Source organism: Malaya genurostris, chromosome 2 (genome assembly GCF_030247185.1).
Source record: "Malaya genurostris strain Urasoe2022 chromosome 2, Malgen_1.1, whole genome shotgun sequence".
NCBI lineage: Eukaryota > Metazoa > Arthropoda > Insecta > Diptera > Culicidae > Malaya > Malaya genurostris.
The window spans coordinates 61288683-61305062 of record NC_080571.1 but is presented as its reverse complement, the minus strand read 5'-3'; the positions used below and the strand labels follow the sequence as shown (position 1 = coordinate 61305062).

Sequence of the window (16380 nt, the reverse complement as noted above, 5' to 3'; positions counted from 1 at the left end):
CCTAAATCCGAACCAGAAGTTAAAAAATATTATTATCCTACGCAGAAATAACAGGAGCGCATGATATCTCTACACCAATTCAAACGCTGCGCTTACTGTGTGTTCGAGACACGCAAAATCCTGCGCTCCTGTTGCTTCCATAAAACAAATTTATGCCAAATAGCTTTTTATAGCGATTTTGTTTTAGACTTTGTTAAGACGTAAAGCCGCCTTGAGCTAGTTTTAATATGATCAGTATCTAACGGGGAAACAGATTGGAAAACCGACATGCGAACACAATGATGTAATGAAAACCGCGAAAATGTTACCGCAGAGACGGGACTCGAACCCGTAGCTAACTCCTAACCGGGGAAATTGTTTTACCAATTAAACTACCCTGCATATGAAAACACATGAAGAGAAAGTCCAATTGATTGGACGAAACTAAGCATGCTTCGCTCTACTTAGCCACTACGGTATTCACTTACAGTCCCGTATCGACGGAAACAAATTCAACAGAAACACATACAATGATCACGAGTCTATTTCTACCCATCTGTTCTTGCCGCACGATACTGATTTGAGACTTTTGTTTTTGTCTATTTCGCTATCTACGGGATAACACACGATAGTTTCATCCATCGATTTAATGGATCTCCACTAGTGTGTGGTAGCAGCAGTGACGATTGTGTGATCTCAAACACAATGGTAAAGGTAGACAAACCTTTTATTGTCCTTCAACGATTTTGTTTTAGACTTTGTTAAGACGTAAAGCCGCCTTGAGCTAGTTTTAATATGATCAGTATCTAACGGGGAAACAGATTGCGGTAACATTTTCGTGGTTTTCATTACATCATTGTGTTCGCATGTCGGTTTTCCAAATAGCTACGGGTTCGAGTCCCGTCTCTGCGGTAACATTTTCGCGGTTTTCATTACATCATTGTGTTCGCATGTCGGTTTTCCAATCTGTTTCCCCGTTAGATACTGATCATATTAAAAGCTTTTTATAGGATTTTATTCAAACAGTGCATGAGTGTAAATCGACAAGCTGGAATTAAAACGAAGTTTTTTGTCGCTTTTATCACTATTTGATGTGGAATGTTTTTATCACTAATTTTACATTTGCGATTGCGTAATGAAAACTGTAAAATTTACGTTATTAATGTGATTACGATTATTTGTTTAAAACCATCAACCATGTCGTACCAAAACCGGTAGTTTGCCCATCTCAGGTGATAAAGAGTGCTAAAGAACCATTTCTGAAAGTTTACTGTAAATTTTCACCAATTTTAGTACCCGCCCGCATATAAATTGAGAGAGTACATTGTTTTACATTCTTCATTAAGTTTCCTTATCACCCATCATTATACTCTTGAAACAAATTAAATTTACGCTTCACGTAAATTTTAGCATGCCGAAATTTATTTCATGACACAATATTACATCATACATTACATCTATTAATATGTTAAAATAATTGTTGTGTCTGTATCGTTGTAAATTTCATCTATATTAACTGAGAAGTTGAAGATACGGCTTAATTTCACATGCTGTGAATTGTAAATTCAAGTCAATTACGACATTCCTTTTATGTGCATCTATAATTACGTAAATTTACACGATTTTTTCTAAGAGTGTAGATTCCCTATAGATACAAAATACAGTTTTTCATACTTAGGCATCCTACGCTCACCGAGAATGTCTAAAATAATCAAATTCAAACTGGGGCGAAATTTTGATTTCAGTTCCATCACACGTTTCGTGTTCCTTTTGGGTCCCATAGGAATAATGTAAGTTTTTAGTTCAGTCAATTAGTATTTTCGCATCCGAGGCTTGAAGTTTATTTGACTGAAGGTCACCCTACAGATTCAAAAATCAGTGCATGAAATATTTTCGTAGGAAATTTTACTTGGAAGAAAACCTTTGAAGATCACAAAACAATCCCTAAACATTCGTAAAAAAAAATTAAAGGAAAACCGAAACAAGGTGCGAACAATGACTTATTCCTCAATATATCTAGCACCACTGCTGCTAGTGGTCGTAAAATTATTTAACTATCCTTTTTATGCCATAACTTAGTATGAAGTATTATATTTAAGTGACAAACCATGGTCCAAAACTTATTGTAGAGACTCAATAAAGTCATGCGAATAATTTTTTTTGTATGCATAAAATAGCATCGTCAATATCTTCTAAACTAAATGTAATAGAGAGTGCATGTATTCGGAAAAGTTATTGGATTTGAGTTTATCTAAAACATTGTCGAAAAATCCAAAAACCTATTCCTTCTAATTAAAAAGTTATAGCATAATAAAATATAATCAAATCTGATCACGACCACTAGCAGCACTGGTGCTAGATATATTGAATTATTTGTCATTGTTTTGACTTTGTATCGGTTTCCTTTCAATAACTTTTTCTACAAATGTCGTACTGTTTGGCGGTCTTCGGAGGTTTGCTTCCTTGCTAAATTTGCTGCGAAAATAATAGGGTAACAGAGGTATTTTGGCCCACTTTAGGATTGATTTTATTTTGGCCCACTTTATAAAAATATCCACCAAATATTGTAATATCTTTAAAAACCCCTTCCGCAATTAGTAATTAAATGTGATTAGCTTCAAATTGATGTAAAATGAGTTACCTAACATCGATAAAATCCGATGAAATCGATAAAGTTTGTTAGGTGGGCCAAAATATATGAGATGGCCAGAATACCTCTGTTACCCTACATGCACTTATTTTTGGAGTTTATAGGTTTATCTCTAGCCGATTTTTTTTCGTTAAAAGTCAATTTCCCCAAACAAACTGTGCGAAAATATAGTTCCATCGATCGGGCAAAAAATTTACATTTTTCCTATGGGATCCAAAAGAAACACGAATTGTTTGGTGGAGCGAGAAAAGAAACCTTTTCTTTTTTTTCTTCCATACAACACTGTTCAACCCTACTGACCACCCAACGTGCATCGAAAATATCACAATGATTTTTTCTCAGTTGCGATTTTATTCAGTGGAGATTTTTGTATTGACGAGAATTTAAATTGATACTGAAGAGAATAATTATAATTTATCGACGAAAATAGTAATTAAATCTTGTACGAATCATACCAGTATCAACTAAGCGTAGTGGGCAGTACATTGAGCTAAATTTCCTTTTTCATATTATATGATATTCTAATAATTTTGCACTATTAGCATTTCCAATGATAGCTACTTGGTGTATTCAACATCATGACAAATATATAAGATAATCTTATAAAACATAAAACTCTTCCTAATGTTATTTCTACAAGATTTTCATATAACGAATGAAATTTCTAGTCTGAGTCAAATTTATAGGAGCGCCTTATAACCATTACTAGATATCCACACAACACACATTGGAACAATTTATGAAGCGCATATTGTATTCACTTCACGAGTTTATATTGATAGGTTCATCTATACCATATGACTAGTTTTATAAAATTTTAATATGACTTTCGATGAAGGTCATTCCAGTTCTATATAGCATTTATATATAGATCAAATGATTGCCATTTGATTGAACAAGTGATGTGTATATGATTCATATTAAAAATACTGGGATTAAGGTGTTTAAGGAAATCAAAAACTACAATAACAATAATTGTCTTATCAAAAACTTATTGATATATTTTTCGTATATAAAGCGTTTCATAATAAAAATTTATTTTAACATTTCAACTACACTTACTTCTTTGAGACTGGCTGATTTCATCGGATATTTACTGTAACCAAACGATTCAGATGCACTACGAATAGCAGATAATCACAAACTACTACTTTTTTCGAGGATTTAAGCTATACTAGTGGTCAGCTCCGTAAAGAAGCACCTCCTAATATTTGCGGAGGAGAAGTGAGATCCCGAAACTAAAAATAAAAAATTTCAATACTCTTACTAGACAGAGTAATGAAACGTTCCGGATATTTATTTCATGCTCCGTTCGGTCGTATCCTTGAACGAAGTTGAATGAGCTGTCTTGTCAGTGATTTAAAATAACATTGAGAACTTCCCAAAAAACTGTGTGGATCATTCGATGAATATCGAGGATACAACTCTTTTTTAGTTTCAAGCCGCATGATTCACAATTATTCTTTCGTAAAAACAAACTCCTTTATATGTCTAAGCTTAAGAAAACAGTGCCTCTATTTTTCCTTGTTGCAGATTTTATGTACGATTCCAATAAAGGTAATAAGTTTTCACATAACTTTTATTAAATATAATCAGCATGCGATCTATAGAAAAATATAATGAATAATAACATTATATTGGCTTAAGTTTTAGCGACTTTTTGCATAACTTGTATATGGTATTCTTATCAATATCATAAAGATTATGAAGATATAAAATTTATTGAACATCATTTAGATTTTATGTAGAGTTCCATTAAATGTCATAAGTTATCATATGTCTTCTATGAAATATCATCTGCGTACGATTCATATGACACATCCAATGAATATAAATTATGTAAAGAGTGAGGTTTCATAAATACGTTTATTTCTTAAGGCAGTTTACATAAGTTTTTCTTCGCCGTAGCATCACTTTTACATAATATTCTTATCCTAATTTAATTCTAACATAGTCACAACGTTTTGCATTTATTAAAACATATTCTCTTATTACTTAAATATCATCTTAGGTAACTCGTCATTAATTATGAAATCTACTCGGAAATATTATTTGAACCAAACGATTAACTTCTATAAATTATAAAATAAGCTGTTATTTTCAGACATTTTGTTAATAATTTCATAAACTGTTTCGAGTTTGTTTGTATCATTATATAATTTTTATTCTAATTTAGCTATTGGTTGAACTCATGGACGCAGCTGGGATCAGAACTAAGTCTTAAAAGGGGCCTTTATTAAATTGAAACTCCAGTTTTCTTTATGAAATGATAAATAAGTTTCATGTATGAAAGGTCACGACAAGCAAGAATGTCTCGAACTGGGATATTGGATAGTCTACCTTGGGTACGCAAAGAATTTATTAGTTGAGATCTGACATCACGATACTCCACGCATGTCCAAACGACATGATCAATATCTCGATAACCTTCGCCACAAGCACAATGATTAGTCTCGGAGAGCCCAATTCGAAGGAGATGTGCATCTAACGTGTAGTGATTGGACATGAGTCTAGACATCACACGAATGAAATCTCTACTCACATCCAGTCCCCTGAACCATGCCTTTGTCGATATTTTCGGAATAATTGAGTGCATCCACCGACCCAGATCATCTTTATCCCAAGAAGCTTGCCAGCTGGCAAGTGTTCTTTGGCGAGACGAGCTATAGAATTCGTTGAAAGCAATTGGTCTCTCATAAATTTCACCCTCAATAGCACCACGTTTGGCTAAAATATCGGCTCTTTCATTGCCAGGAATGGAGCAATGAGCCGGGACCCAGACTATAGTGATTAGATAATTATTGTTCAATATGTCGTTCAGGCACTGTTTTATTTTGCCCAGGAAAAACGGTTCAGTCTTGCCAGTCATGTTTGAGCGAATGGCTTCAATTGCACTCAGACTATCTGTGAAGAGGAAATAATGGTTTGGAATTAATGTGACGATTACACTCAAACTATATTGAACTGCTGCTAGCTCTGCTATATAAACAGATGCAGGTTCTTGAAGCCTAAATGAGGCCGAAACATTATTGTTGAACATACCAAACCCTGTCGCTTCTTCAATTCGCGATCCGTCCGTGTAAAACATTTTCTCAGAGTCAATATGCCTGAACTTACTTGAAAATATTTTTGGGATTTCCGTCGAACGTAGATGATCCGGGATTCCACGCACTTCGCGCTGCATGGATGTATCGAAAAATAAAGTTGAGTCAGGGACATTTAGGAGGCTGACACGGATAGGAATATATCTTGAAGGGTTGATTTCCTGTGACATATGGTTAAAATATACTGTCATGAATTTTGTTTGAGATCGAAGCTCGACTAGTCGTTCGAAATTATTAATTACCATGGGATTCAGCACCTCACATCTTATTAGCAGGCGTGATGAAAGCTCCCAAAATCGATCTTTTAATGGAAGAACTCCCGCCAGAACTTCAAGACTCATTGTATGTGTCGAATGCATGCACCCTAAAGCAATTCGCAAACAACGATACTGAATTCGCTCCAGTTTGATAATATGAGAGTTTGCAGCGGAACGAAAGCAAACGCATCCATATTCCATCACTGAAAGTATCGTTGTCTGATACAATTTTATTAGATCTTCCGGATGAGCACCCCACCAAGATCCTGTTATTGTTCGAAGAAAATTTACTCTTTGTTGGCATTTTGTTATCAGAAACCTAATGTGTCCTCCCCACGTGCATTTGGAATCGAACCACACCCCGAGGTATTTAAAAGTTAAAACCTGTTGGATCATTCTTCCCATCATATGGAGCTGAAGCTGCGCGGGATCATGCTTTCTTGAAAAGACGACTAACTCTGTTTTCTCCGCAGAGAATTCGATACCAAGATGAACAGCCCAATCGGACAAGTTATCTAAGGTATCTTGCAATGGTTTATGCAGATCAATAGCTTTGGGTCCAGTAACTGAAACCACGCCATCATCTGCCAATTGTCTTAGTGTACATGGGGTTACTAGACAGCTGTCAATGTCATTTACGTAAAAATTATAGAGGAGCGGACTGAGGCATGAGCCTTGCGGGAGACCCATGTAACTATTTCTGAGTGTTGCCAAATCGCCATGTGAAAAATGCATGTGTTTCTCTGACAAAAGGTTGTGCAAATAATTATTTATAAGCGCTGGGAGTCCATTTTGGTGAAGCTTGTCTGAAAGAACATCAATGGAACTGAATCAAATGCTTTTTTAATGTCTAAAAATACAGATGCCATTTGTTGCTTTTGAGCGAAGGCAATTTGGATGTCAGACGAAAGTAATGCAAGGCAATCATTCGTCCCTTTATTTCTACGGAAGCCAAACTGAGTATCTGACAACAAACCGTTCGTCTCGACCCAAGTGTCGAGACGTCGTAGAATAATTTTTTCGAACAATTTTCTGATGCAGGACAACATCGCAATGGGTCTATATGAGTTGTGATTGGAAGCTGGTTTCCCCGGTTTTTGAATGGCGATAACTTTCACTTGTCTCCAGTCAGGTGGAACAATATTTTGCTCAAGAAACTTGTTGAACAATTCCAACAAACGTCTTTTTGCGAGGTTGGGCAGATTCTTCACCAAGTTGAATTTAATTCTGTCCAACCCTGGAGCGTTATTGTTACAAGACAAGAGTGCTATAGAAAATTCCATCATTGAAAATGGGTTATTAATAAAACCATTATTTGGAGGAGATTCCCGTATAATGCTCTGCGTAGGAACAGAATCTGGGCAAACTTTCCTAGCAAAGTCAAATATCCATCGGTTCGAGTATTCATCACTCTCATTGCCCACGGTACGATTCCTCATTCGTCTGGCCGTGTTCCAAAGAGTGCTCATTGAGGTATCTCTTGACAAACCTTCGACAAAATGTCTCCAATAGCTACATTTTTTGGCTCGAAGTATGCTCTTGTACTTGGTTTCTAAAACCATAAGTTTTTCAAAATTCTGAGGAGTTCCTCCTCCCCGTTTTAGAAACGTCTTGCAAGCATTTTGTTTTGCGAGTTTAGCCTCTGAGCACTCTTTGTCCCACCAGGGGTTGGGAGGCCTTCTGTTAGTCGTTGGCCCAGGAAAGCGTTTAGTTTGGGATTGTTCTGCTGCCTCCAGAATCGAACAAATGAGGAAGTCATATTCTTCAAGTGGAGGGAGCTCTTCCATTGAATTCAAAATACTAGAGATACTACTTTGGTATTTAATCCAGTCGATATTTTTTGTCAAATCATATGGAATACTAGCGGAAGTAGCAATGCAATTGCTACTGCTAATTGAGATGATGATTGGTAAATGATCGCTACCGTGTAAATCAGGCAGTATTTTCCAGGTGCAATCTAGTCGAATTGATGTTGAGCAAAGAGATAGATCTAATGCACTTGGGCGTGCAGGAGGTCTTGGGATCCGTGTAATGCTACCCATATTTAATACCGTCATGCTAAAATTGTCACAAATGTTTTGTATTAAAGATGATCTGCTATCATTGTAAACGGAACCCCACATCATTCCGTGCGAATTTAAATCCCCCAGAATCAATCGTGGTGCAGGAAGGGCTTCAACCATTTCATTAAGCTGTTGCTGTCCAACTTGTGCTTTTGGAGGAATATAAACCGAAGCTATGCAAATATCTTTGCCTTTAATGTTTATTTGGCAAGCAACAACTTCTATACTAGAAGTTGAAGGGATGTTTAATCTATAAAAGGAATAGCATTTCTTAATTCCCAAAAGCACTCCACCATACGGAGAGTCTCTATCGAGACGTATAATGTTAAAATCATTAAAATTTAAAGCTATGTTTGAAGTAAGCCATGTTTCGCATAAAGCAAATACATCACATTTTTGACTATGCAATAATATTTTAAATGAATCAAGTTTTGGCATGATGCTTCGACAATTCCACTGCAGGACAGTGATTGTATCATTTGCGACGGGTGATAAATTATCCATCAAAAGATACAAAACCTGAGACAATTGGCCATTGAGCTGATAACTGCTTCAAAAAGGTTCTAGCTATTGGAAGGAATGCCATTATGAGGGTCTTTAAGGGTTCAGATATATTGAATGCTGAGAAAATCCATTCAACAATTTCCGAAAACTTCAATAATCCTGTTGGTGGCTGTGAAATGGAGCCCACTGGATTATTATCTTTTTCTGTACTAGATCCTGGATTGGTTTGTGAATTTGACAAACCAGGAGGCACAGTCTTTGGTTTTGACTTTTTTTGTTTAACACGGGGATCTTTTTTTGAAGATGAAATTTTAGGTGTCTTTTTTGGTAATTTGGAAGAAGACTTCTTTCTCTTAACTGACCCTTGGGTAGTGATAAACGAATTACCTTCACTATTTTCGTCAGAGTCAGAGTCCTCTGGTTCCTCTAGATTTGAAAACCCGTTTTCGGTTTCCAAAGGGGGGACATCAATGACCGTTTTAAGCATTTCTGCATATGTGCGCTTAGACCGTGCTTTTAAAGAAAGCTTAATTTTGTCTTTGTGCACTTTAAATGCAGTGCATACTGAAATATCATCATGAGGACTATTCCCACAATAAATACATTTTTCAATTTCCTTGTTGCAATCATTATCTTTATGAGGCCCTTCACACTTAATACATTTTGGTTTATTACTACAGTAAGTAGCTGTGTGTCCGAATTTTTTGCAGTTCGTACAATTCATTACATTTGGAACAAAAAGCCGAACAGGGAGGCGAATTTTATCGACATAGACATGGGACGGCAACGCAGACCCGGCAAATGTCACTCGAAACGAGTCTGATGGGCGATAAACTTTTTTTTCCTCTTCATGAACTACTGAGTACAGTTGTTTGCACTCCAGTATTTTCACACCCTCAAGCATAGAGTTCTTGAAACGACCAACACCATGCTTGAGTAAATCATCTACCGAAAGACTCGCTTCGGTAACAACACCGTCAATTTCGACATCTTTGGAGGGTATGTAAACTTTATACTCTTTATTGAAATGTCCCGAAGAGACAATATCATTCGCGTGTTTCAAATTATTTACCACAACACGAATTTTATCGTTATTTACTTTTATGATCTCTTTGATTGAAGAGTATCGTGATGTCAAACCTTTATTAATTTGAAAAATGTTTAATGGCTTTGATATACGTCTAAAAAAGACTATCCAAGGCCCAGAAGAGCTCTCCTGATATTTTTTCGTTCGTGGGGGTATCGGATTCATGCTAGGATTTACGTCCATGGATTCATCCATTACATTAAAATTTTTAACTAAACTTTAAAATAAAATTTGAAACCAACACTACACAGTACTCAATCAAAAGGAAAAGAAAAAACTTCTACCTTGAAATTGTTGTCTATCTCCGTTGCACTGCCGTGTAGATCCTCGTTGCTCTAGATGTTCTTGTTGGATGTATCTGGACGTTGATACAATGCTGAAGCTCACTGTAGCGATAGAATATGATGTGATGCTACTGCTACCTGACATCCAGCACCACTCGAATTCCGATTTGCTTTCGTCTTCGCCAGCTGTAACCAGCGCAGGTCACCGGTGTATACCTGCGTGTTGTATGGCAGTGGAAAGACCGAGTTGTCTTGTCTCCTTCTTTCTTGTGCTCCGCACCGATATGCTTCTGCACCGAAGTGCCTTCGCACCGGTGTGCCTTTGCACTCTCCTGCTTCTATGTGCCTTTGCACTCTTCCTCTTCGATGTGCCTTTGCACTCTCCTGCTCAGCACTTGTGGCTGTATATTGCGGCCTGGGTAGAGTTTGGGAAACGCCCTTTGTTGTTTCCTTCACCAGCTTGGCCCAGCACTAGGGCTCTCTTATGCAGCACGACTATACGTTTTAACGGCTGCTGCCAACAGGTTTCTACCTGTAGTTCAACCGTTGTCGTATTTAACGCGTGTAAACCAACCAGCGTTATTAAACTGTACGCTTCTATACACAACCTTCTCGGTTGAACGGCTATTACTGAATGATGAGAGTGAGGTTTCATCGTATTTCAATATAAATTATATAACCTTCATCATGGTATCGTCTATTTAGATTTAACGTACACTTCAAATAAAGATTATAAATTTCCATATAACTTCTATAAATTATATTTCACATATGATTCATATGACAAATCTGATGAATATAAATAAAATTTTCATTTCAGTGTAGAGATGGTTGGATTAGCACTTTTTTCAAACCTAAGCTCGACCCGCACCCAATTGAAAGTAGAAAATCTTTTCAAAATACCCGTCGGGTTCAGGTTTGGATCGACCATCTCTAGTGGGCAGCATCGAAATATCGTTGGAAACTCTTCTTCCTTTCGATTATCTTTTAAGCTATATTTCTTTGGTTCCAAATTCGTCATCAAGTTTCGCTGACACAAAAAACCACTTGTGAACTTCGAGGTTCAGAGTTCTATGAAAGCTTGTTTCATGAATGAGGATCCCGGAAGTGGTATTTTAAGTCGTTGATTTTTTTTTGAAAATATCTTGAACTGGTTCTTTTACAAGTGATAATAAAATGAACTTTTTCTGATCATAATTTTCCTAACACTGATGAGGTCGAAAAGCGAGTTTACCTTCAATTAAATAACCCATTCATAGAACTAACTTTCGGCATACTGAGCTGGTCGGCAAAACAATCCTAGGGTTTTGTGGAAAACCATACAGTAACTTATGTTCGATTTATTATCACCTCAATATTAGTACCATGTACACTTTCCCAGATCTAGTGTGCTCGAATAGTGCACATTGTATTGTTAACAAAAAAATCACAGACGACTAAACGAAACCCCCTAAACATGCTATAGTCCGGTGTACTAAATATTAATATGCGCGTGTGACTGTTCATTACCCGCTAAACGAGCCCGGCACAGAATGCCTAATTAGAGAAACTACGGTATCTAGCAGCAATTTGAGAAGTGTTCTCACATTACCACCTAGTCCTTGACCGATGCACAGAAGCAGCTCATAAAAAAACGCATTATTTGATTGCGGTACTTAACGATGACAGTCAACAAAACTGGGCGGCTTGATATGTCTATTGTGTCTTTCTGGATAATTGAATAGCCGAACCATGCAAACTGCTGCGGTATGTTGCGTTAATTATGCAGCAATATACCAATTCCGGTTAATGTACTTAAAGCCAGCGCAGTACAGTTCACGGTTTCATAGTAGTTCACTGTTACTGATATTGCCGGGTCAGGGGTTATGCAGCTAAACTTGATTGTGGCGATTTGACGGCCACCGAAAATTATGGTTCATGTTCGTTTATTGCAATCGTTATCCGAAGGAAACTTTGACTATTTTATGCTATGTTGACGAATGCACCGAGTTAGTCATAAAATGACCCGGACTCGTATGTGCCATTATCATATCGTCATCGTCTTTATTACAAAGTTTGAGTACAACAATGTTGGAACATGGAAAAGATACGAGTGTAGTCTAGATTGTTTATTTTTATTCTTGTTGATTGAGATATGGTTCTAGTTAACCAATTAATATATTATGTTTCCAGTTAGCTAAAGCGGGTGGAACTGACAGCAATGGGGTGAGTTGGAGTTCTCTTCGATAAACTGGTCAACGTGCCAATAAAGTTTCTCTTGGCTGTAGTGGCGGCAAAATCCTACCAAAACTCTTCCGGGGCTTTTTGGGTGCTTTTTCGAACTCGGGTACTTTTTCTTATAGAGTTTCTAGTTCACGGAAATATTTTAGAATTTTGCACATGGAGATGCCACATTTGAATGGGTAATTTTAGCGAAAAAATCAAAATTGATATACGCTTAAAAATAGTGACATGCAAAAAAAATTTTTTGCTAGGATTTTCTTTCAAAAGATTAATTTCTTCTCACGTTCATGGCTTCACCGCATCAGGATGTAAGAATCTCATTCTTTCATTGAAAAAAATTAAAATTTTCGATATTTAGGTATAAAGAGTGTCTAAAATATGATCGCACGAAATAATTACACCACTAAACCTCTTTGGAAACCAAAACTACTATAGATTCGAGCACAAACAGGAACAAATTATTGGGAATCGTTTTCTGTCATTATCGATTCTAGAAGCTTCGCTTGAATATCGACACTGCACAGTGTATGATTTTCACTGAAAACCTAAAATCACTGAAATGGAGGGTACACGAAAGAAGGAACATCATTTTGAATCTACTAACAAAACGGCTGAAAAGTTCGTATCGTTTCTATGAGAGGGCGCCACTAGAATTAAATCCATACCATTTTCAGTTAGTACCAACCTTCAAAAGATACGTGTATAAATTTGACAGCTGTCTGATTATTAGTTTGTAATATCTCACAAAGCATTTTGAGTGAAGCTATTTTTGTTATTGTGAAAAAAATGGAAAAAAAGGAATTTCGTGTGTTGATGAAACACTACTTTTTGAAGAAAAAAAGTGCCGCCGATACCAAAAAATGGCTTGATGAGTGTTATCCAGACTCTGCACCGGGCGAAAGAACAATTCGTAAGTGGTTTGCAAAATTTCGTACTGGTCATATGAGCACCGAAGACGATGAACGCAGTGGACGTCCAAAAGAGGCTGTTACCGATGAAAACGTGAAAAAAATCCACAAAATGATTTTCAATGACCGTAAAGTGAAGTTGATCGAGATAGCTGACATTCTAAAGATATCAAAGGAACGTGTTGGACATATTATTCACGAATATTTGGATATGAGAAAGCTTTGTGCAAAATGGGTGCCGCGTGAGTTCACAATTGATCAAAAACAACAACGAATTGATGATTCTGAGCAGTGTTTGGAGCTGTTATATCAAAATAAAACCGATTTTTTTCGTCGATATATAACAATGGACGAAACATGGCTCCATCACTTCACTCCGGAGTCCAATCGACAGTCAGCTGAGTGGACTGCACGCGATGAACCGAACCCAAAGCGTGGAAAGACTCAACAATCGGCCGGTAAGGTTATGGCGTCTGTATTTTGGGATTCGCGTGGTATAATTTTCATCGACTACCTTGAAAAGGGAAAAACCATCAACAGTGACTATTATAAAGCGTTATTACAGCGTTTGAAAAACGAAATTTCAAAAAAACGGCCTCATTTGAAGAAGAAAAAAGTTTTGTTTCATCAAGACAATGCACCGTGTCACAAGTCGATGAAAACCATGCTGAAATTGAACGAATTGGGCTTCGAATTGCTCCCTCATCCACCGTATTCTCCAGATTTGGCCCCCAGTGACTTTTTCCTGTTCTCAGACCTCAAGAGAATGCTCGCTGGTAAAGCAATGAAGAGGTAATCGCTGAAACTGAGGCCTATTTTGAGGCAAAGGACAAATCGTACTACAAAAATGGTATCGAAAAGTTGGAAGATCGCTATAATCGCTGTATCCCCTCTGATGGCAATTATGTTGAATAATAAAAAAGAATTTTGGCAAAAAAATGTGTGTTTCTATTAAATGATACGAACTTTTCAGTCGAACTGTTAGTTTCCCTTATATCGTTTACTGGCCGTGGATCTCATTCTCGTAATTTGCTAGTAATACTCACTAAATAGAAATTTGTGAGATTGTGAGTATCGCTTCAAACGAAAGTGATTGCATCATCCAGTTTCTGGTCGTTTGCATTGGAGAAAAAGAAAACGAAAAGTGGACAACGATGGGGAACATTATACAAAATCAGCCGTTCTAATGGCTAATGACTATTAAGATTACTTTCTTTGCAAATCAAAGGTAAAAATCATCAGTTTAGTGCAAATCTGGGGTAATTCGATTAGCTTCGAGCACTTTTCGCTGTGCGAAATTCGCACCAAACGAATGCGAATAAAGCTGGTCGTTTGCGTGCGAGTTACGGAAAAAATACATAAGATCGACCCGAAAAATGAAAAATTATAATTCGAAATAAAGTAGTCACGCTTAAAATTCTATACGTTGGTATTTTTGTAGCCGTTCTTTGGAACTTTTGATCTATTATGTTCATTGTTCAGACAAGTGTGAAAAGTTCATCACAGACTTTCAAATTAAAACTCAACAATCCCAACAACAGGAGTTATTTACACACAGTAGTTTTCGCTGTTTGCAACGATAGTCATCTTTTAAAGCACCTAGCACTGCGCGATTCATATATGGAGGCTACGCTAGCTCTTTGAATTACTATGAATGCAAAATACATATTATAATATTTCAAATGAACAACGAATCCTTTCAGCGCAGGAAGATTTCTACTGGTCCCAAACATGTAAGCATGTGGATACTCGGTTTGATAGCTGGTGATCACGTTGGGAACTTGCGACACAAGCTGATTCACCATTGCGTTTCCGCCTGAAATTTCAAACCAGATTTTTCCAACATTCTTCGTACCGAGCGAGCGTAAACGGAGTAACTATTACAGGCCAGCCGCTGTATTCCCCGTCTAGGGTAGTCAACTTCGGTTGAGCAATCACAACAAATACGTCAACTTGATGCTCTTGAAATGTGTACTTGGTTGTGCGGTGTTCATGTCGTGATGAATCAATTCTTATGCCATGTGGACACACTAGCTAGTCCAGGTGACCGACCGGTCTGCGGTTCAGATTGGGAAACTGGTTTCGTCGGTGGGAGTAGACTCTGTTGCATTTAACCGGCTACATGACGTTGATGTTCTCTCGCTCAAGTAGCCTTGCCTATGTTTACTTGGCAAATGAAGGCCGGGCGTAGATCTCGGTGCGTACCGAGATTTCCCTCGCGCAGCTGATCACAGTTATCCGACAAAAACACAAAAACAAAAAGCTCACAGAGAAATGGCGACACACATCAAACAGCTAATGGTAATCGTTTACCACCCGAGGAGTGGTTGTTGAGTTTCAAGCGAGTAACGCTTTGAGAATGTAAAATTTTCCGCTGATATTTAAATGTTGGGATTTTCTGATTCAATCTGATTGAATGTCTTTTTATATTTCTCGTTTCAGCTTATACCTATGTGATGCAGTGCAAACGTTCGGATCCGGAGCTGATTTCATGTCTGAAGGCTTCCCTGCACCATTTGAGGCCGTACCTGGCCATGGGAATACCCGACATCAAGGTGAGATAATAAATGGGCGTCGCGGATAATAAATGTCGGTGTCGTGTTCGAAATTTAGCAATGCTATTTTAGGACGGGAATTTTCGATGCGGAACACATCTCAATTTTCGGTATGAAATCTCTTAAAATGTTTAGTAATGTGATCAGGTATCGAATGAAAAAGGTTTTTAGTTAAGCATTTTAGGAAAGTTAGTGAGCAAAAGCCAGAAAAAGGTTTTCGTTTTAATTTTATCACTTTTCACAAGAGCTCAATACCGCTCGATGGGTTGCAACTCCGGGCAGTTAGGTGGATTCGCCTCTTTCGGAAAAAAAACATGGATTACATTCGCTTTATACCATTCCAAAACATATTTGGCGTAATGAAAAGATGCAAAATTAGGCCAGAATAGCGAGGGAGTGTCATGGTAACAATCGCTTCTTTAGGTATCCTCCACGATATATTTCCTTGTTTACCGTTCCGGTAGTGATGAAGCATTGGCTTGCTTGACCACAGCTGCATATTGCCAGCCGAATCAAATATTTATTGGAAAACTTGGCCTTTTTCTTCGTTCTGGAATGCTTTTCTACACCTTCCCGTTGCATGCACGGAACGACCGAAATTAGCTCTGCGCCTAATTCGTATTACTGTTTTTGAATTAGTTGATTTTAACAACAAAATTTCCAAAATTACTATAAAATTAGTTAAAATGTAGAATTTACTGTGCTGAAAAAAACTCTTACTTTTAGAGAAAGTGTTTAGTTGGCGAATATTCTGGACACAAACCAG

General features: G+C 37.3%; 1 protein-coding gene across 1 annotated transcript in view; it reads left to right on the top strand.

Moving 5' to 3' along the window:
- The window catches only part of LOC131428172 (uncharacterized), a 62969-nt gene that overhangs the window by 21449 nt on the left and 25140 nt on the right, over positions 1-16380 (top strand). The window contains exon 2 of the mRNA XM_058591888.1: positions 15502-15614. Coding sequence (XP_058447871.1) covers positions 15502-15614 — 113 coding nt within the window. The remainder of the gene's footprint in view (positions 1-15501; positions 15615-16380) is intronic.